At 41.4% G+C, this 16,010-nt stretch overlaps 1 protein-coding gene across 9 annotated transcripts in view; it reads right to left on the bottom strand.

Moving 5' to 3' along the window:
• Nucleotides 1-16,010, bottom strand: part of ryr3 (ryanodine receptor 3) — a 382,820-nt gene that overhangs the window by 211,662 nt on the left and 155,148 nt on the right. For all 9 annotated transcript variants that reach the window (XM_072569064.1, XM_072569065.1, XM_072569067.1 and 6 more), the window contains 3 exons: nucleotides 11,320-11,467; nucleotides 3,642-3,847; nucleotides 1,062-1,236 (listed from right to left, as the gene is read on the bottom strand). In XM_072569064.1, the coding sequence (XP_072425165.1) occupies nucleotides 1,062-1,236; nucleotides 3,642-3,847; nucleotides 11,320-11,467 (529 nt within the window). The remainder of the gene's footprint in view (nucleotides 1-1,061; nucleotides 1,237-3,641; nucleotides 3,848-11,319; nucleotides 11,468-16,010) is intronic.

Here is a 16,010-nt window from a genome sequence, read left to right as displayed (position 1 = left end):
AAACAGCGCACCCAGTTACCAACTGCTGGGGCCCTTCCTTGGGAACGCCTGAACCCCACACTCCCCCTCCTAAACTAAGCCTTCCAGAATTAGCTGGGTTCCACAGAGAAATTCCCAGATTACTGACTCATCAGGGAAAGGAAAGTTACCTGGATTCTTTGTACCAGGAGGCTATTGCATCCCTTAGGACAGGATTTTGTGATTAGCTCAGGGATTGGGGTTGGGGGTATGTGACTGTGAGTGAAGAAGGCAAGGGAATACAGTGGGCAGGATTGCCTGGTCTTGGATGTGGAATGATATTTTCTCTCATGGGCGAGTCCAGAACTAGGATGCTAATTAGGTGTTGTGCTAAGAGGAAGAGAACATTTGTTTAAACTCTCAAAAGTCTGTGTGACCTTGAAACTCTGCCTCAAACTTTACTTGAATGTTTTTAGGACAGAGGTAGATTAAGGTTATTGGGTGCAGATGGGAATGTAATATGCCAAACACAAATAAGATCAGGCATATTACTGAATAGGTAAGCAGGCAGGAGGGGTTGAATGGCCTGCTTCTGCTCCTATTTCACATTGACAATCTTTTTGATCACTGGATTGCTGTGCCCAAACAAGTCACTGATGAAATTCAAATGAGGCCAGATTGTCAAAATGGCATTGGCCACCAAGAGTGGAATTGTGTAGGAGTTGGGTTTACTGTATCTGTCTCCCAGCAGCTGAGTGCTAATGTATCAAAGTCTATTCCAGATTTATGCCAATGCCATAATATTCCGAATGATGAGATGAAATGGACCCAACTGCCTTCATTGTCTAAAGCTATCATAAAGAGCAGTATACACAAGGAAATCTTGTGTATACTGCCCTTTAAATTGATGCTTGTTATATTTTAGCTACAACAGCAATAACTTCACATGTTTACCTGTATCATCCCACGAAACAGTTAAAGTCTCACATTTTTACTTGGTCAGTACTATGCAGTTATGAAAATTACCAAGACTATCAATAATCGAACACATATGTCTAATTAAAATGGTTAATGTTAAAATGAAATAACAAATATTAACCTACCATCTTCAATATGGAAATCTGTAAAGACGAGTTCTGAGCCACTATTCGTAATGAGGAGTTCTCCATTCAGAGTAAATACCATTGATTTATCATGCAGATCAATCATGCAGCCAACTACATCACCAGGCTGCCAGGTGCGGCCAAAGTAAGCTGCACCTTGATGCCAACACTGAGCCTGAAAAAGATCATGACGTCTTATTCTTAGTGCATTAAATGTGCATGAATATTACTAGAAGTCTTCAACAATCAACACAAATTCATGTTGCTAATCCATAATACTTCCAGTGAATTTGTACTAAATTCTAACAAGAATAAATATGAACGATGCACATTAAGTCAAAACAATTTTACTCAATGGGGCAATTATTAGATATTAGAAATAATGGCATTTTAGGGTGTTTCACTAGGGGAAAGATCTCCTTCCAGAGGCAATTCTTAACCAATACATTTTCTATGTGACTTAACAGTTGCTGTCATGGTATTTTGCAAATTGTATGGCACAATTACAAAAAACAAACAGGATATGAAGTTAGCATTACACAGCAGTTTTACCCAATCAATTTCTAAATGGCCATGGCAATGGCTTAACAGGTCTTTGCAACAACAGGTTATTAAATGACTAGTTCATTCCATCGTGCTATTCATTTTTAGGGGTTTGGGAAAATGTGGCCCTAATGTCTGGTGGAAGCAGTGCCATTTTTGGGAACACAGTTTTTAATAGAGTAGGGTGATTCTATCTCCATTATCTTGATTTCATGTTCAGACTGATTCATCCACAAATGCCAAGTATTTCTTCATTCTCTTTGTGCCAGTCACTGGGGCCATTTATTTTCCCACTTGTCTCATTTCAGTAAGCTGCCCTGCCTTTTGCATTGGCACTTTCCTTCTATCTTAACTTCTTACAAGAAAAAAAGCAAGAGGGACTTCAGGTCAGCAATTAACACTTCAGACAAATGGCACCCACAAGCATAGGGAGCCCAAATCTCTGTCTGACCAAGGTACACCTCATATGCCGAGATGTGGTTTTCAAACGTTATGTCATGTTATCAGTCAACATACAGCATCATTTAAATGCATGTTTTCCTTGGCCACAGGCTAATCAGGTCACAACTACCCTTTACACTTATGTGCCACAAGCTATTCCACTCTTCTACTGAAGATAGTACTAACATTTGATGTACCTCAACTGCATGCAGATCCATTAAACACCTCCTATGATGAACTGTGGGAGCAAATTACTGCAATCTGTACTTGAAGCAAAAAATGCTGGATGTCAGGCAGTTCATCCTTGGAGATAGAGCAAGCTAACATTTCGAGTCAAGCTTTCTCTCTCTCCATGGATGCTGCCTGACCTCCTGCGATCTCCAGCATTTTGTTCGTTTCAGTGCTGGATGAACTTTCTTTGAGAGTGAGCAAACTCATCACTTCCTCAGAGACAAATAGCAAAATATGGCAGAGAATTCTCATTTTACACAGTGGCAAAATGTTCCAAGATCTAAAAGAATCACAGATGCACCTCTACGGCTCGACATGTTCTCATGTTTGATTCTTACACTGTACCACTGACTGTCCATATCAGGGATGCTGGTGTCCCATGCCTGAGACACCCTTTCAGTACCTATTAGCAACTTTCACTGATGTGTTGCTCTATTCCAATCTTTCCCCCGAGTTCCCACAGATACATGAATGGAGCTGGGGCCTCTATGGCATACATTTGGGAACATTTGTTTGGAAACCTTTCAGCTCTGTTAAAAAGAACCCATTTGGGTGAATATCTCTCTACTTAAGATGTTGTGGGCCTTTAAATCCTGAAGCAAAGAAAATAAAAAACTAGCCTAACAGCAAACTACCCATCAGCAACACTGAACCTGCCTGTATATTGGGAGTAATTTTATTTTACATATGACAGGTACCTATTGCACACCACTGTCTGTTAATTCAGCATTGGCAACTGAAAATGTATTCTTGTCAACTTGTAATGCTATATTGGGGAAGACATCAAAAGTTATTTTGATTGACTGTAATTAAATAGAATCTGTACTAGATGTCTGACTACCCCAAGTAGCATTTTAGATTAATCAATTGGCAATGATTGAATTTGAAAATTGCTATAAAAAGCAACTTGCTCCTTCATAAAAATTCCAAACAATCCAGCAATATATTCTACAAGAGAAAAAGGTGCTGGCTGATTAGCAAGGCAAGTCTTCTTCCCCAAGGTGTTGCCCTGGGGAAAGCAAAGCAATCAGGTTTTGCCAACCAATCAGTACCCATTTCTCCTGTAAAATAAAACATTGTAAATGTTTTGACATTTGGTTTCCTTGCACTTGTCTTGGTGAGTGCACAACAAAAGATTCTGGCAAAATATTTCTCCTGTCACAACATTTTAAATGATTAATTGTTTGGTTTAAAAATACTTCCATTAAGGGTAAGAAATATTTTTCAAGCATACTTTGCAAAATAAATAAGCATCATTTTTTTTGCTGAGAGTACCCATGTTTTTGAAAATTGCAGCCATCCTCAGATTTTGAGTAAGTTGACTGCCCACACTTCACAGGTTTTCCACAGCAGCACATCACAAACCTTATAGCCATTAAATACAAAGGCATTGCTGTCAGCTCCGAGTTCGACGTCAGGTCTACATGCTGGCCTTGCCCAGCCAACACGCATTTCTCCTGCTGTCACTGCCTCAAACTCAAAATACCACTTTCCAGTCTTGACTGCATAGGTCTCCTCCACTCGGAAGAAACGGATCTTGTCAATGCTAATTTTTTCCACTGTTTCACCGGCTTAAAATACAAAAATGGTAAATTATCACATTTAAGAGGTGACAAAATGCATTTCATGTAAAGAACTTTTCAATGTCAAAACATTGATAGATAAAAATTTTGACATAGAATACTTCCATCATGACAGATAAACTAAATAAATTTCAGTCTCTCGTAACTTGACAAATTTCCATTTCCAATAATATTTTTCTATCTGATAACATGTTTTTGAAATGGAACCAAATTCTGCTGGATTTCCTCATTAAGTTCTGGTGCTAGGATGGGTGTAAACATGGGTAGGTTGAGAATGTTACTAATATCCTCAACACAACACATCAAAGGTATGTCAGGGGAAGTTACTGGGTGACCCAGTATACCCTTTCCTGGCTCCTGAACTCTGGCGAGCTGAAGAATGGTCTGGGCTCTTTTCAGGGCCTGTGTAGATCCCCAAATGTTCAAAGAGAAAGGATCCCAAAACTGTTCCATATTTGCATTTTTTTTTAAAGAAACAAGATTCATTATTTTTATTGACTGCACTTACAGCTTCATTGGATTTTCTTGGCAATCAAAGTTCTGTAGAACAGGAAGGATCATTTTGGTACATCAGGAGAACAGAATGGAATATTCCACATCAGGGTGACAATCTCTGAAGCAGCCCTATTGATCCAAGGCATACCAATGGGTCTGCTTGAAGAATTTAGGAGGCAACAATAAAGTTTGTTCCACCACATTTGCACTGAAGGAATGGACTGTCATAATTCTGGATTATAAAACTCACGTTTCTTCTAAAAACAACTTTATAAATATTATTAATGTGGACATAATTTTTATTGAAGCTGGCAATGTTTTAAATTTTGGATGTGCAATGCACTGCCCCCAAGGCAAACTGAGCATTTGAAGGTGGTGATCTCAGGCAAGATGGTCTGTTATTTGTCTTATTTTTTTTCAAATTTAGATGCAGCCAGCCTCACTAACCCACTGAATGAAGAAATCAATAAAGTGAGCATCACACAAGTGGTGCTAATTATATGGCTTGATCTCAGATTTTCACTGCAATTGGCCAACATCATTTTATTTGTGACTTCAATTCCGTACATAAACACAGCTGCATTTTCATTTTAAGTTTAGTCAAAAAAAATTAGATCTGCTCATAAAGTTGCTCTCTTGGCCATACTATTAATCAGACATACAGATCTGGCACAGTGACTCAGTGGTTAGTACTGCTACCTCTCAGCACCAGGGATCTGGGTTCGCTTCCAGCCTTGGGTCACTATCTGTGTGCAATTTGTACAATCTCCCCGTGTCTGCATGGATTTCCTCAGGTGCTCGGATTTCCTTTCACAGTCCAAAGATATGTAAGGTTAGGTGGATTTGCCATGCTGAATTACTCTATAGTGTCCAAGGATGTTCAGGTTCGAGGGATTAGCCTTGGTAAATTCAGGGATAGGGTGGGGGACCTGAGTTTGGATGGGTTGCTCTTCAGAGGGTCAATGCAGACTCGATGGGCTGAATAGCCTCTTTCTGTGTTGTAAGGATTCTATGATGCATCATGTAAACTGCTTTACTCTTTATTATCTTTACTGCTATTCTTTAAATGTCCCAAGTTTCTTCAAATATGTTTCTATATAGAGTCATAGAGATGTACAGCATGGAAACAGACCCTTCGGTCCATGCCAACCAGATATCCCAACCCAATCGAGTCCCACCTGCCAGCACCGGGCCCATATCCCTCCAAACCTTTCCTATTCATATACCGAAATGCTTCTTAAATGTTGCAATTGTACTAGCCTCCACCACTTCCTCTGGCAACTCATTCCATACACGTACCACCCACTTTGTGAAAAGGTTGCTCCAAAGGTCTCTTTCATATCTTTCCCCTCTCAACCTAAACCTATGCCCTCTAGTTCTAAACTCCCCGACCCCAGGGAAAAGACTTTGCCTATTTACCCTATCCATGCCCCTCATAATTTTGTAAGCCTCTATAAGGTCACCCCCCCAGCCTCCAAAGCTCCAAGGAAAACAGCCCCAGCCTGTTCAGCCTCTCCCTATAGCTCAAATCCTCCAACCCTGGCAACATCCTTGTAAATCTTTTCTGAACCCTTTCAACTTTCACAACATCTTTCCGATAGGAAGGAGACCAGAATTGCATACAAAATTCCAACAGTGGCCTAACCAATGTCCTGTACAGCCGCAAGGTGACTTCCCAACTCTTGTACTCAATACTCTGACCAATAAAGGAGAGCATACCAAACGCCTTCTTCGTTATCCTACCTACCTGAGACTCCACTTTCAAGGAGCTATGAATCTGCACTCCAAGGTCTCTTTGTTCAGCAACACTCCCGAGGACCTTACCATTAAATGTATAAGCCCTGCTAAGATTTGCTTTCCCAAAATGCAGCACCTCACATTTATCTGAATTAAACTCCATCTGCCACTTCTCAGCCCACTGGCCCATCTGGTCAAGATCCTATTGTGATCTCTTCGCTGTCTATTACACCTCCAATTTTGGCGTCATCTGCAAATTTACTAAGTATATCTCTTATGCTCACATCCAAATCATTTGTGTAAATGACAAAAAGTAGAGGACCCAGCACTGATCCTTGTGGCACTCACTGATCACAGGCCTCCAGTCTGAAAAACAACCCTCCACCACCACCCTCTGTCTTTGAGCCAGTTCTGTATCCAAATGGCTAGTTCTCCCTGTATTCCGTGAGATCTAACCTTGCTAATCAGTCTCCCATGGGGAACCTTGTCAAACGCCTTACTGAAGTCCATATAGATCACATCTACCACTCCGCTCTCATCAATCTTCTTAGTTACTTCCTCAAAAAACTCAATCAAGTTTGTGAGACATGATTTCCCACGCACAAAACCATGTTGACTATCCCTAATTAGTCCTTGCCTTTCCAAATACATGTACATCCTGTCCCTCAGGATTCCCTTCAACAACTTGCCCACTACCGATGTCAGGCTCACTGGTTTATAGTCCCCTGGCCTGTCCTTGCCCTCCTTCTTAAACAGTGGCACCACATTAGCCAACCTCCAGTCTTCTGGCACCTCAACTGTGCCTATTGATGATACAAATATCTCATATTAATCGGATAGTTTTCAGTCAGATGATGTTGACAGGGCAGCACTGTCTTCCCTTGGCAGTGAATTTAGTGGCAGGTTCCATTTAATTGAGCAGGACAGTAGTACATGGGGACCCTCCCCACCTGAGTGAGAAGACCATTCTTGACCTCTCGGCCAACTGCTAATTGCTGCCCTTAAGTAAGTAAGCGAGCAAGGAGAGTCACCACATGAAAAACCTGGGCAGCTGCCAGTACCCCATTGCCTGACAGGTAGTAGAAAATGGGGAGGTCGAGAGAGCTGCTTCCTTGTTCTTTTGTGCAACTCCCCCTCTTCCAAAAGCTAGCCAGTCCCTCTCTGTAACCCCCACCCACTCACCCACTGGTGGCCTGCCCCTTTGGCAATCCTCTACTGGGTGCAGCCAGAGTTTCTGGTGGCACCAACAGACTATGGAGAGCTGTCAGCCAATCAGTGGTCAGTAGTTGTCAGGAGCTAGTATTTCCATGCTCAAGTTCCTACTTTCTGGGTAAGGCCAGACTCTGACCAATGAAGTACCTGATGGGCACTTCCTCAATGAAAGTGGCACAGTTCCTCACTAGTTCTTCAACTGGCAGGTGACAGTCCAATTGCCAATGTTAAATCCCACCCTTCATTTCTCAAAGATTAATTATATCCTTCATTCCTCACTATGTGTGCCCAAATATAAACGTTTGGAGAGAAAACTGCTTTTGAATTTCCTAATGATGAATCATAACATGTTATTATTTAAAAGCTTGGGCTTTAAAGTTGTGAAGTTATAAATAACTTGAATGTCTGATTCATATTCATGTATAATGTGTTAAGAACTGAAAGACATGGGGTGGAATCTACTCAAGCTCTTCATGCAACTGACTTCTTCCAAGAATCCACTTGAGATTTTGTGTAGGATCTTTCAATTCCCAACTTGCAAATATATTAAGGCTGTACCCAATGTGATGTGTGTCAGATCACACTGCTTCATCTTTAACTCCATGGTGAGTGGAGTGTTGTAGCCTCGGCCACAGACTTTGCTGATGGCTGACATCCCCCAGGTGCAGGATGCTATAGATTATCCACGTCATGTTCAGAGCACCACATTACAATGCAGCAGACTGCATCAAGAGAAAAAAGGTTCCGGTCCATAGAGTCATTGGTGATCACCAATACCACATATCTGCCAGATACCCTCAGAAATCAGAGATTCCTCTTGCTTGTCAGATTGATCCTCCACTTTGCTCCAATGCTGACTGTTCTACCCATAGTGTGCTGAAATGCTCCAGTGCAGTTCAACATTATTTCAAGGAACAACACATTCCCGCCTCAGGCGACCGACTGTGTGGAGTTTACATGTTCTCCCCGTGTCTGCGTGGGTTTCCTCCGGGTGCTCCGGTTTCCTCCCACAGTCCAAAGATGTGCAGGTCAGGTGAATTGGCCATGCTAAATTGCCCGTAGTGTTAGGTAAGGAGTAGATGTAGATGTAGGGGTATGGGTGGGTTACGCTTCGGCGGGGCGGTGTGGACTTGTTGGGCCGAAGGGCCTGTTTTCACACTGTAAATAATCTAATCTAATCTAATCTAATCTAATCTAATTATATGACTCAGCATTCCACAGCTGTCTGGGCTCAACACTGAGTTCAACTACTTTATATTATAAACTCTTCCTCCATCTTATTCTGTGTACTTTTGTTTTTTTCCCTTTTGTTTTGCTGAATTGATCTTCAAGCTGCTTCTTTCTTTATTCCTTCATGCTGCATTCAGACATCTTGATGTGGTGATTTAAGTTTCGTTTGGATACAACCTTTGTTTCTCCACTATATCTGTTATCACATTCACAGGCTGTTACACCATGAAACCTTTCATCACCCCTGGCCTCCACCCGCTCACAGATCTTCTGCTTTAATCTTCTTCCTCCCACTCATCTTCAAGCAGATGAATGACTCTTTCATGTCTATTTCTCTTCAATTCTGATGAAAGACCATTGACACTAAATATTAATTTTCCTTCTCTCCAAAGTTGCTGTCTGACCTGATGAGACTTTCTCATCCTTACTTTTATTTGTTATTGTAGATTTACAGCATTTGCAAATAGTAAATTTACTATTTAAGACTTGAGCTCCACAGCTTATCCATCCTTTGTCCCATTTCAACTTTCACTGCTGTCTAACTGAGTGCTACCCCAACCCAATGTCCGGTGTGTCCCAACATCCTCTCATTGCTCAATATGGGATCCTAAGTAAACAAGCAGGAGGTTGGGAGAAGATAGCATGCCAGGCAGCATCAGGAGGTGGAAAAATCAATGTTTCAGGCATAAACCTCTCCACCTGTCCAGATGCTGTCTGGATTGCTGTGTTCTTCTAGCCTCCTGCCGGTCTACTTTGGATTCCAGCATCTGCAGTTTCTTTGTCTCTCAATGTGTCCTCACATCCAGAAAAGCCTTCAAATTGTTTAGAATGTTCACTTTTATTTAGTAAGAGCAAAACTGAACAAACAAAAACAAACCAAAGCATTTCACTGTTCATATCTACCGCACCTTGGTGTCAATTAAATCCTTCCTGCTATTCTGTGCCTGATTCTGCTGCGCTTTATCATATAGAAAGTAGTGTTCCTCCTTCTCAATGTTCTCATTATCCACTTTCTTAGCTCTTCAGAATCCATCAAATCACTCCCTTGCCTGCTCCAGTTCTTCAGAGCACAACAAGCAAGTACCATTTCAACACAACAGTTTTAGATTTCCCAGACAGATTCAAACACCAGAACCTCTCCTTCAGTATTCCTATTGTCTGATACACAGGACCATGGTTGAAGAATGGTCTGCATTGTATCTGCAGTCAGTTTCATTCGGGGAAGGTTATGTGACCCAGTCATAAACTATGGTTTGCAGAAGGTAACGCACATCTCGGAGTAACCATCTTGGTAAGGCATCTGGCCCTTGAGAATATGAGCACCCTCAAGGTGACAGACAACATGCAGCTCCAAGGGTACCTGGCACACAATGTTAAGATGCGATACCAATGATCACAGATGACTTGCACGTTGATGGAAGGGAACCCTTTTGTATTGATAAAGTCAACTACATCATGAAATGAGCCTCTCAACACACTTTGTATACAGTCTATAGTGTCTTGAATCTGGGAGAAGCCATCTTTCTTTCCAAAGCCGACTGTCAGGCTGCAGCACCGACCTCTACACAAGGAAGTGAGATGAAGCTCTGTTTCTCTCTCCTCAGATGTTAGCAGACCTGCTGAGTTTCTCCAGCATTCTCCTTGCTTGTTTCGTATTGCCTGTTTGATCACTTGTGCCCAGTTACAAAGAACCAGTAAGTGAAGCATGCGTTCATGGTTTGATGTAAATTTGGCATGCTTTGACTACAAACTAAGGAGTTTACTTGTACACATGACCAAAGAAATTGGGTTGTTTTATAACCATGACAATTTCTATTCCGTGATCTATGGCAATTGCAAATGTTGGCTTATTGGGTACAATGGTATTAAAGAAGGAAGCAATGAAATAAAGTCATTTATAAGTTAGAAATAAAACTGATAGGTTTAGGTTTCATGTTTTTTAACATCTATGGCAAAGAGATAAGAACTTTATTACAGCCCAAAAGAGGAATAAATGCCTGAACCACTCAGTCATAAATTCAATAAGGACAATTTGTCCAATTTCTGAAAATCCTAATTCTCAAATCCTGCTAGCATAAAAAAATCTGAAATGCTATACATATCTTAAAAACCCAGTAGGAGGATAATTTAAAGTGCAGTCTTGGTTTAAATTTTTAAACAGCCAGCAAATAAACTACTGACAGCAATAATCTCTGTTGTTCAAGAAATGCTGCAAAGTCAGCGCTTAAACATTGCAATGTCATCCAAGAAGCTGTTTCTGCTAGTTTTATTTAGGCCAAACATAAGAGACAAAATATGCACCATAATTTTAAAGAATTAGTTTTCGTCAAAAAAAAAACAAGCTTCCCAAAAAGGAATGCCTAAGATCTTACCCTAACTCCTGAAACAGACAGATTAATTGCTTGTTTCATTACAATAGATCTTATTCTGTACTTGACTATGCACTTGACTTTTTCAATTGGGAAGCGAGAGAACTGTGTGTGGGCTTCCACCAAATAAACCTCGTGCACCAAATACAGACACTATCGACAGCAAAATGACCGAAGGTAACAGTTCGCTATGTTTTCAGACAAACGTTAAGCAAGGCACTAATATAATAAAGAGGAAAAGATACATTTTCAGGAAGATTATCCAAGAAAGTCAACTAGTATTAACCTCAGAAGCACCTAATTGCAGGAATGTTATATACATTTTTAGAATAACTCTGATTGTTGTTTCTACACTTCATAAACTTACCATTTTGATATTCTCAATTGAATGATCTGATCTGTAGTAGTTAAACTCACCGGTTTCCTGGTCAGATGGTTCAATATTGTAACCATAGCCAATTAAAGTGCGAATTGCTTCACGTAAACTGTCTCTGTTTGACTTTTTGGTTCGTTCATCAAGGAGGCTATATGGCACCAATCGAGGGTTCCTTTTGTTCTTGATATCCTACAGGAAGTGACAGGCAATATTACCACACCAGATTTTTAATGTATATTTTTATAAATATTTTCAATCATTTAGATTTTAATTTTATGGGGTGCAAACACAAAATAATGTCCTCGTTTATACCCAAAGATTCATGTTAAAACATTTTAAAACTCTCAAGCCTACCTATTAATGACTGTGAAGCAGTGGTTCATGTTAAGTAATGCATTTTACTGCACAATGAAAGCATACCATGTTTGTGCTGATGCTCTAAAACAACTAGGATTCAGGGGAATCCAAGATGGAGGATGGGAAAAACTCTGGCTGTAAGAGCTGCACTTTTTTGAGGTATTTTAGATGCTGGAGGTGATTTCCTCGAATTCCAGGAGCAGCAATTATTGTTTTATATGCGGTTGCATTGTTTTGGAACTTTGGAAAAAAAAAGTCAGAACAACAGTTTTAAAAGGGAGAAGAGCAGACAAAGGAAGCACATGGTGAGGACAGTGCAGGAGAGAGAGAGAGAGAGAGAGAGAGAACCTGCACGGATACTGCCTTTGCAGTTTTTGAATTCATGTGTCGCTGGACATCGGAGTGTATCTGGGAAAATTAACAAACTGTGAATTTCACAACTAATCTTGGAGGAACCAGTTTGGGCGAAGTTCACAACACAGAATCAGATAAGTTAACTGTTGTTTTAAGTCTGTCCAAGAGAAAGGCTGTATCAGTGAGTACAGTGGGTTCTTTCTTGATTATATGATTTTGGAGATAAGTCTCTTGATTAAACTTAAAATATAAGCCATAGCTATTAATTTAACCTGAGGCAGTGTTTTGTAGAGAAATAAGATGGTGTTATTTTCTGGGTCTGTAGATTGTGAAGGAGCAAAAATGGCCTTTGCAGTGATATGTACTTCTTGTCAGATGTGGGAGTTTAAAGAGAGTTTAAGGGTTACTGTGAATTATATGTGCCATAAATGCTGTTGGATGCGAATCTTATCAGATCGAATGGATCGGTTGGACAGACAGATAGAAGCGATGAGGAATTTGCAACAGCCACAGTATGTGATGGATGGCAGTTATAGGAAGGGGGATGGGGGGGGGGAAGTCTCAGATACAGTCACAGCGATGGGTTAACGCCAGGAAGGGTAAGAGAGGTGGGCACCTAGGGCAGGAGTCTTTTGTGGATATACCCATTTCAAACAGGTTTGGAAAACGTAGGGGGTGATGGATTCTCAGGGGAACATAGCACGAACAGCCAAGTTTCTGGTATTGAGACTGGCTCTAATGCAATAAGGGGTACGTCGGCTTCCAAGAGAGCAATTGTGTTAGGGGATTCTGTAGTCCGAGGTACAGACAGACGTTTCTGTGGCCAGCAGAGAAAAAGCAGAATGGTGTGTTGTTTCCCTGTGCCAGGAACAAGGATGTCTCAGAGAGGGTGCAGAATGTTCTCACGGGGGAGAGGGGCTAACAAGACGTCATTGTCCACATTGGAACCAACGGTATAGGAAGGGAAAAGGTTGAGATTCTGAAGGGAGATTACAGAGAGTTAGGCAGGAATTTAAAAGGAGGTCCTCGAGAGTAGTAATATCTGGATTATTCCCAGAGCTACGAGCTAGTGAGGGCAGGAATAGGAGGATACAGCAGATGAATGCATGGCTGAGGAGCTGGTGTATGGGAGAAAGATACACATTTTTGGATCATTGGAATCTCTTTTGGGGTAGAAGTGACCTGTACAAGAAGGACGGATTGCACCTAAATTGGAAGAGGACTAATATACTGGTAGGGAAATTTGCTAGAACTGCTTGGAAGGATTTAAACTAGTAAGGTGGGACCCAGGGAGATAGTGAGGAAAGAGATCAATCTGAGACTGGTACAGTTGAGAACAGAAGTGTATCAAACAGTCAGGGCAGGCAGGGACAAGGTAGGACTAATAAATTAAACTGCATTTATTTCAATGCAAGGGGCCTAACAGGGAAGGCTGATGAACTCAGGGCATGGTTAGGAACATGGGACTGGGATATCATAGCAATTACAGAAACATGGCTCAGGGATGGGTAGGACTGACAGCTTAATGTTCAAGGTTATAAATGCTACAGGAAGGATAGAAAGAGAGGCAAGAGAGGAGGGGGAGTGGCATTTTTGATAAGGGAAAGCATTACAGCTGTACTGAGGGAGGATATTCCTGGAAATACATCCAGGGAAGTTATTTGGGTGGAACTGAGAAATAAGAAAGGGATAATCACCTTTTTGGGATTGTATTATAGACCACCCCAATAGTCAGAGGGAAATTGAGAAACAAACTTGTAAGGAGATCTCAGCTATCTGTAAGAATAATAGGGTGGTTATGGTAGGGGATTTTAACTTTCCAAACATCAACTGGGACTGCCATAATGTTTAAAGTTTAGATGGAGAGGAATTTCTTAAGTGCATACAAGACAATTTTCTGATTCAGTATGTGGATGTACCTACTAGAGAAGGTGCAAAACTTGACCTACCCCTTTGGGAAATAAGGCAGGGCAGGTGACTGAGGTGTCAGTGGGGGAGCACTTTGGGGCCAGCGACCATAATTCTATTTGTTTTAAAATCATGATGGAAAAGGATAGACCAGATCTAAAAGTTGAAGTTCTAAATTGGAGATAGCGGTGAAAGTGTGTTGCTGGAAAAGTGCAGCAGGTCAGGCAGCATCCAAGGAGCAGGAGAATCGACATTTTGGGCATGAGCCCTTCTTCAGGAATGAAGAAGGGCTCATGCCCAAAACGTCGATTCTCCTGCTCCTTGGATGCTGCCTGACCTGCTGCACTTTTCCAGCAACACATTTTCAGCTCTGATCTCCAGCATATGCAGTCCTCACTTTCTCCTAAATTGGACAAAGGCCAATTTTGACGGTATTAGGCAAGAGCTTTCGAAAGCTGATTGGAGGCAGATGTTCGCAGGTAAAGGAACGGCAGGAAAATGGGAAGCCTTCAGAAATGAGATAACAAGAATCCAGAGAAAGTATATTCCTGTCAGGGTGAAAGGGAAGGCTGTTAGGTTTAGGGAATGCTGGATGATGAAAGAAATTGAGGGTTTGGTTAAGAAAAAGAAGGAAGCATATGTCAGATATAGACAAGATAGATCGAGTGAATCCTTAGAAGAGTATAAAGGAAGTAGGAGCATACTTAAGAGGGAAGTCAGGAGGGCAAAGCGCGGACATGAGGTAGCTTTGGCAAATAGAATTAAGGAGAATCCAAAGGGTTTTTACAAATATATTAAGGACAAAAGGGTAACTAGGGAGAGAATAGGGCCCCTCAAAGATCAGCAAGGTGGCTTTGTGTAGAGCCACAGAAAATGGGGGAGATACTAAATGAATATTTTGCATCAGTATTTACTGTGGAAAAGGATATGGAAGATATAGACTATAGGGAAATAGATGATGACACTTGCAAAATGTCCAGATTACAGAGGAGGAAGTGCTGGATGTCTTGAAATGGTTAAAGGTGGATAAATCCCCAGGACCTGATCAGGTGTACCCGAGAACTCTGTGGGAAGTTAGAGAAGTGATTGCTGGGCCTCTTGCTGAGATATTTGTATCATCGACAGGCACAGTTGAGGTGCCGGAAGACTGGAGGTTGGCAAACGTGGTGCCACTGTTTAAGAAGGGCAGAAAAGACAAGCCAGGGAACTATAGACCGGTGAATCTGACATCGGTGGTGGGCATGTTGTTGGAGGGAATCCTGAGGGAAAGCATGTACATGTATTTGGAAAGGCAAGGACTGATTTGGGATAGTCAACATGGCTTTGTGTATGGGAAATCATGTCTCACAAACTTGATTGAGTTTTTTGAAGAAGTAACAAAGAAGATTGTTGAGGGCAGTAGATGTGATCTGTATGGACTTCACTAAGGCGTTCGACAAGGTTCCCCATGGGAGACGGATTAGCAAGGTTAGATCTCATGGAATACAGGGAAAACTAGCCATTTGGATACAGAACTGGCTCAAAGGTAGAAGACAGAGGGTGGTGGTGGAGGGTTGTTTTTCAGACTGGAGGCCTGTGACCAGTGGAGTGCCACAAAGATCAGTGCTGGGTTCTCTACTTTTTGTCATTTACACAAATGATTTGGATGTGAGCATAAGAGATATACTTAGTAAGTTTGCAGATGACGCCAAAATTGGAGGTGTAATAGACAGCAAAGAGATCACAATAGGATCTTGACCAGATGGGCCAATGGGCTGAGAAGTGGCAGATGGAGTTTAATTCAGATAAATGTTTGATGCTGCATTTTGGGAAAGCAAATCTTAGCAGGACTTATACACTTAATGGTAAGGTCCATGGGAGTGTTGCTGAACAAAGAGACCTTGGAGTGCAGGTTCATAGCTCCTTGAAAGTGGAGTCGCAGGTAGATAGGATAGGGAAGAAGGCGTTTGGTATGCTTTCCTTTATTGGTCAGAGTATTGAATACAAGAGTTGGGAAGTCACCTTGCGGCCGTACAGGATTGGTTAGGCCACTGTTGGAATATTGTATGCAATTCTGGTCTCCTTCCTATCGGAAAGATGTTGTGAAAGTTGAAAGGGTTCAGAAAAGATTTAC

Source organism: Chiloscyllium punctatum, chromosome 4 (assembly GCF_047496795.1).
Source record: "Chiloscyllium punctatum isolate Juve2018m chromosome 4, sChiPun1.3, whole genome shotgun sequence".
NCBI lineage: Eukaryota > Metazoa > Chordata > Chondrichthyes > Orectolobiformes > Hemiscylliidae > Chiloscyllium > Chiloscyllium punctatum.
Note: the sequence above shows the minus strand (reverse complement) of the source record. Positions and strands in the feature narration are given on the sequence as shown.